This window comes from Aureococcus anophagefferens (genome assembly GCF_000186865.1).
Source record: "Aureococcus anophagefferens unplaced genomic scaffold AURANscaffold_22, whole genome shotgun sequence".
NCBI classification, from domain to species: Eukaryota; class Pelagophyceae; order Pelagomonadales; family Pelagomonadaceae; genus Aureococcus; species Aureococcus anophagefferens.
The window spans coordinates 259836-266096 of NW_008705582.1; the positions used below are offsets into that span (position 1 = coordinate 259836).

The 6261-nt window shown below is 51.7% G+C and overlaps 2 protein-coding genes across 2 annotated transcripts; one reads left to right on the forward strand and one right to left on the reverse strand.

The window, feature by feature from the left end:
- Positions 1 to 3469: 3469 nt before the first annotated feature.
- On the reverse strand, positions 3470 to 4510 carry AURANDRAFT_54630 (hypothetical protein; the record flags this gene model as incomplete). Its single annotated transcript, XM_009041623.1, has 4 exons — positions 3470 to 3914; positions 3958 to 4117; positions 4172 to 4234; positions 4280 to 4510. The coding sequence occupies 4 exons, from the start codon at positions 4316 to 4318 to the stop codon at positions 3838 to 3840; spliced, it is 339 nt and encodes a 112-aa protein (XP_009039871.1).
- Positions 4511 to 4626: 116 nt separating this feature from the next.
- On the forward strand, positions 4627 to 5972 carry AURANDRAFT_30875 (hypothetical protein; the record flags this gene model as incomplete). Its single annotated transcript, XM_009041567.1, has 2 exons — positions 4627 to 5643; positions 5691 to 5972. The coding sequence occupies 2 exons, from the start codon at positions 4627 to 4629 to the stop codon at positions 5970 to 5972; spliced, it is 1299 nt and encodes a 432-aa protein (XP_009039815.1).
- Positions 5973 to 6261: the final 289 nt, after the last annotated feature.

The window sequence follows — 6261 nt, forward strand, 5'->3', positions numbered from 1 at the left end:
CCGTTATGGGTGAGGTTTCTGCCGCCGGCCGGGCCCGGGCCGCAGCCGGCGGCGCGGTGCGCCTTAGTACGCTACTCTACTACCATTCCGCTGATGAAGCCAGTTCCGGTAGCTGGGACCAAATTCCAAAGGATTGTAAGGCCCTTCAACTACAGAACTAAGTAGATATTACCTCTGATCTCCCCGACCCGGGGTATTCTAGGGGCACTAGCGCGGACTCTCAGCCTGGATAACACCAAGGCAGCCCTCGCTAGATGTGAGATAAGCAAGAGAGAAAAGATACGGCGACGCGTATCTGTAGGGTAAAGATATAATGAGATAAATAGGGCGGATACATGCACTGCAATGTCAGCTTCAAACTAAGCTAAAGGTAGATATTGAAGGCGGAAATCCCGCCACTGTGGCACAGGAAGACTCTCCGTCTATTACAGTGCGGGACACAACTATAGCAGGGTTAGAAAGTATTAAGGGGAAAGGGAGGATCTGAGTGGCTCTGTACCAGCGAGCCACTAGGAAGGTACATATCTCTCTATCTCTCTCTACTACCAGGCGGAGGATGGCACAAGCCCAACTGGCGAGGTGAACTCCACTAAAGTGTGCACAGTCTCTACCTGGGTCGAGCACTCCACTCCCTTCGACGTGGTGGGGTCAGAACTGGCAATTGCCACTGTGATCCCCCAAGGTATAGACTTCCCGTAATTGTTGCCCGTAATTGTTGCCGTGACTTATATCATACAGACTGATGTTCGGTAAGATGCGTTGCAGGGCGTCGCTCTAACTCGCGTCTTCACGCCATGTGCCCGCAAAAAGAAAGGGTCTATTCTTTGCAACGCCTGTTTTCCTGGGAGTAAAGCGCCCTGGTTCCGTCCACTCAACAAGGCCTTCTCGACCGCCAATTGGATTCTGCTGGTACTGGGAGTGAGAAAATTGATCCTCGACGCCGTAGGATTGAACATCGGCACGGCCAATGCCAAGAACTGAAGAACATTTTGGTTTGAGGAGGCCCTCCGTGACAAGTTGTTGTTGGCGGCGGTCGTGCTCGTTTCCCGAAGGGAGTGGTGTGTAGAATCGGTAATGCGAGTTTCGAATGGTTATCTCGCCAGATTTGACGAGCTCTGTTGATGGGCGATCACTGAGGTAGCGTGCCTGGAGCCGTCGTCCTCGGATCTTTTGTGGGTCGTACTGTCCAGAGATTACATTGAAGCCATTGTAATGTCCCTTATCGAGCAGATATTCCCGTCGTTTGACAAAGTGTTCAGCAGCCTCATGCGCCTTGAGCTTCTCAGCGGCCTTGCGTTCTACGTGGGGGCAGATGACCGATTGATTACGGCGGTTGAAGCCCTTCTTGAAACGAGTGGTGCATACGCCCTGTGCCGCTCGTTCCATCGGTGCGAAGCCGTCAGGGCCGTCAATGTGTGTGAGGTCAAGTCTGTGATGTGCTGTTTCAAAATTAACCCGTTTACCAAAGCGCAGCGCTCCATTGCTGGAGCATTTTTCTGCCTGGAACGCCATCTTGGTCGGGTGGTTGTGGAACGAGAGGATATGCTAAACGAGCTATATGTGCAGGTGATATAGCCGCCAGTATCAGCCAGGATATTCAGGATACAGAGGAGAGAGACAGAAGATATACCTCGCACTCGAGTACGAGTCGTCGGCTATCGCTGACATCCTCTTCCATTATTGTGCGCCTGGAGCGCACCCAGGAAAACCTTGATTCTTTTTTGGGGGGGGGTCGATAAATGTCAGGGAATCAGCCGGCGCCTAGGCCACTGCCGTGGTGACAGGTGCCTTGCTACTCCGAGTCGACTCAGGAGGGGCAATATCGAGCCAACCTTCCTGGATGAGCTCTTCAGGTACTTCTTTTTTGTTCTGCTCCCATCATAGTGGCTATAGAGGAAGTTTACCCTCGCGCGAAATTACCACCAATCAACACGAAATGCAGCAGAAAGTATCGCACAAGCACCACGGACCGGGGCGTGCCCGCAACAGCCCGCGCGTGCAACGCACAGCCGCAACGGCAGGTGCCAAAAGTTGTGCCAGGGCAAACCAGGAATAAATAGCATCTAAATAGCAGGGTTAGGGTCGACATTAGTAGAGGCCCAGCCAGGGGCGCTAGCCAGGGATATTTACCCAGTACCGTGCTAGTTGATAGCATTACCCTTCACACGACGCATCTACACGGTGGTTCGAATAAGCGGGGCTACTAGGCGCGTGGCTAGGCGAACACACCAAGAAGGTCCCGAAGGCAGCGAGCGTGGCTGAGTCCCTCCGACCAAATGAGGAGATCTCGAAGATCGCTAAAACGCCTCGAGTCTCTTATCACCGTCTTGCAGCGCAATGCATCATCAACGCGCTGTTTCTTGTTTATTCGAAACAGTTCGTGGTCGTCACGTACGACATCAACTAAACTGTGGTCAGCAGCATAATTCCTCCGCTGTTCACGCTGCTTTAGTCTGTCATCATAAATCTGTAAGATGTTGTGCTTGAGCGTGCGATCTACTACATTTTCGCTAGACCCAAACTCCATGTCGGCAACCATCAGCTCAGCATTATTATTATGTTCTACGTCAAAGTCGATGCGTAGAGGCATGTATCCATCAAGCTTAGTGCTTGGTACCGTACTCTCTCGAGACATTAAGGTTGGCAGGTTGATATGATCTCCTAGTTGTAAATCTACTGCAGCTGATAACCATGTACCATCGATGCCGAGCACTTGCTTCGGAATGTGCCTTTCGAAACACACACAGTATCGTTGAAGATAGTGTTGCTGACTGTCGCTGCCACTATGCATCTTGCCTAACCTTTTGGCAGCAGCACCCCAGTTTCCGAGTCCAAATCTCTCAACCTGCGCATGGAAGATTAAGTGGGACCTGAAGCACTAAGCCTACTTCATCCAAAAGCTTGAGATCGTCCACAGCGGTCCAAGTATCCGCTACCAGAGGCAGTTGCGCAGAACGGATCTTGTAATGATGCTTCGTTTGCTGATCGCATATGCTTTTGTTCGACAACAAGCAGCGCAAGCACCTAGACAGATTCACAGGCTGGCACAAATATCACTATCACTAAGCACAGCATATCGACAAAGTCACTGCACAATTCTGACATACAAATAGTGGTTCATTCGTCATCCATTGGCAAATCTTAGACACATGTGAGCAATTTCCGCATGTTTTCATGAGCACCTTTGTTTTGGCGGCGCTAAAAGTGATAAAGCGCTTCAATACAGGTGTCTCTGGTGGGTCTTGAGCTGCAGTTCAAATGCGTCCATTACGTCCCCAGGTGGGAGGCCCTTGCTGCATTTTTGTCGCCTGTGGTGTATAATAGCTAGCTCATGCCGGCGTGCGCCGCGGGAGCAGTGAAGTGATCATGCTTCTACACCGATTTTGCCGTTGTCGAGCCGAGCCCCGACTGCACTGCGCAACCTCGATAGTTCACCCTCGGACGGCAGGGCAGCCCCGCTCGGCTGCCTCCCTGTCCCGGAGTTTACTACTACTAGTAGCGACTATCTCGCTAATAATCACCATCCACTGCACAGTGGCGCAGTCTACCCCGCTTTCCGGTCCCGTAGTTTGACTTGAAAGGTGGCTGTACCTTGAGGGTGCCCTGATTAGGGCAGCCAGGGCAGGTTGGCGTTGGGGTAGTCTAGCAACAGCAGCCCTTCGTCAAGTAAAGCGGCGGGCCATAGGTGCAGCAAGAGGTCCACACCGAGTGCGGCACCAAGTCTTGGGACTTGGGGCGTCAAAGTCGGAATCCGAGGTCGTGCTGCAGCAAACCAATGTCACGGCCGATCAACAATCGACCGATATCAACAATCGACTCGCGAAGGCACAATGTCCATCAGTTGAAGGTTATGAGTTCCAAGTCAAAGATCAGGGCAGAATTCCTTGGGATCAGGCCTGGAAACCCGCGATCGCCTAGAAAAAATGTGTGGTGTTTGATGGCGTATCACTCGCATACCATAGGCCATGTCTGGTGGGATCACAATCTTAGCTCGTTCACCGATACTAAGCTGGGAGACACCAGCATCGAGGCCCGGGATGACTTGCTCGCCACCAAGTTTGAATTTAAATGGCTTACCTCTATCTCTCGAAGAGTCAAACATGTCGCCGCTCGGGAGCTACGGGAGATGCATTGGACATAACCCCGAGGCTCGTGTGCACGCTGGGCTCACGTAGCCGCTGTAGTGAACGGTAACGGTTTGACCTTTGCGGGGATAGTTGACTCCATCTCCTGCCTATGCGCATGATTCAAGATCAGAGTTGAAAAAGGATTGACGGACCGCAAAAATTTCGACGGCAATGTCCTTTTTCTTCGACATCACCCGTGTGCCGGTCGGATTAGTCGTGATGAGGCATGATTCAAGATATAATGTTGTGAGAACCCCCCCCAAAAAAAAATGGCCGGGAAGACGCCGACTTTGATGCGGAACGCCGACAACCGAAACATGGGTCTTGCTCTTTCACCGGGCCGCCGAGCGTGTTATTTGCAGTCTCAACCCTAGTAGCGGCATGCTAGTGCAATAGCCTCGATAGGAGTGCTTCGACTGTAACCTCCAAGCTTCATGCTGAATATGTAACGCCTGGTACAGCTGACAGGGGGGTCTGCGATCTAGTTGAGTCAATAGCCATGAACGTCCGCAGTAAGTCTGACAATTTTATCAAGCTTAAATTTGCTGGAATCAGTTGGTGCATCCGAAGGCGTTATGAATTGAAGAAGCGGATTGGTAGTGGAAGTTTTGGAATTGTGGCTTCAGCAACGGACTCTGTTCAGGGTTCTTACCCTGTTGCAATCAAAAAGGTCGATGGGGTGTTTCATAGGAAGCCCGCCTACGAAGCTCGAAGGATTCTCCGAGAAGTGAGACTGATGCGTTGTTTGAATCATCCAAATGTGATCACACTACTCGATGTCATGTTACCGCCGTCTACTCACGATGATGCATCGGCGAGCACAGCTGATTCTCCCCGGGGCACTGCGCTGCCGCTACTATCTGAGTTGTATTTGGTTACGGAGCTCATGTCAACAGATTTGCAACACGTATTATCGGCAGCTCACCGGCCCGGATCTTCATTTGTCCTTAAAGCAGAACAAACACAATATTTGCTTTATCAATTGATCTGTGGCGTGCAGTACATCGGATCTGCGGGCGTACTTCACCGCGACTTGAAGCCAGCAAACTTGCTTGTGGACTTGCGTAGCTGTCAGTTGCGAATCTGTGATTTTGGTCTCGCACGAGCAATACCCAAGCAAAATCATTCTTCGCAAGAGAATTTCAGGGACAGAGACTTTGAAGTTGAGCGCGTGGATTCGCAAGCAAGCATGACTGAGTACGTGGTCACTCGATGGTATCGGGCACCTGAAATTTTGCTTGGAAATGTGCATTATGGACCAGGAATCGATGTGTGGTCAGTCGGGTGTATTCTGGCCGAGATGTTGGCGCCTAATATGGGGGTCTTGTTTGAGGGAACTGAACGACGCGAGATGTTGGCACACATTGTGAGTCTTCTGGGACGGCCAACACAAGCAGAACTTTGGTTTATCTTGGACAAACACGCACGTGACTTTATAGAGTCTCTACCCACGCAGAAGCATCAGGAGACACTTAGAAGGCGCATCTCGAAGCACTGCTCTCTGCAAGAGACTGCGGTACGTTTGTTCCCATGTGATAAGGTGTTAGACCTTCCCCATTGTAGCTAGATCTCCTCCATGGGTTGCTTGTATTTGATCCCGCTGCTCGCATGAACACGCAGGGGGCCCTTTTGCACCCCTTTCTGATGTGGCCCAAAAGCCGAGTGGGTAGCAAGGGGGCCGTATCCCTTGAAGCACCGGCACCTCACCTGATAGATATGACCGATATCGAAAGTCAGCTTCTCACGGCAGCAACTATGCCCTACGTTGTGTTCAGAGAGGCAGCCTGTTTGCATACTGGAAGATCACCATGCGACCGCACCATGCGCACCTTAAGGCCTGGGTGAAAATAGCTCAGGCTGGATACTGGCCTTTACATAGGGGAAACTTGAGTTTGTGGGGAGTTCGCAACGGGTGCCGAAAGGATGGTTCCCTGCCCGACATACTTCGACTAAGACCAAAATGCAGCTTACTTCACGCTAGACGCGCTCACAATCGCGGGACATTGGATGGCCCAGTGGAAAGGCGGCGACTCCATCGGGGTTCGACGCAACGAACAAAGCACCCCCTTTTTTTTTGGTCGCTGGCGCTGATTTACGTCGTCGGGCCCCGGGTTCCGCGGGCGCTGCACCACAT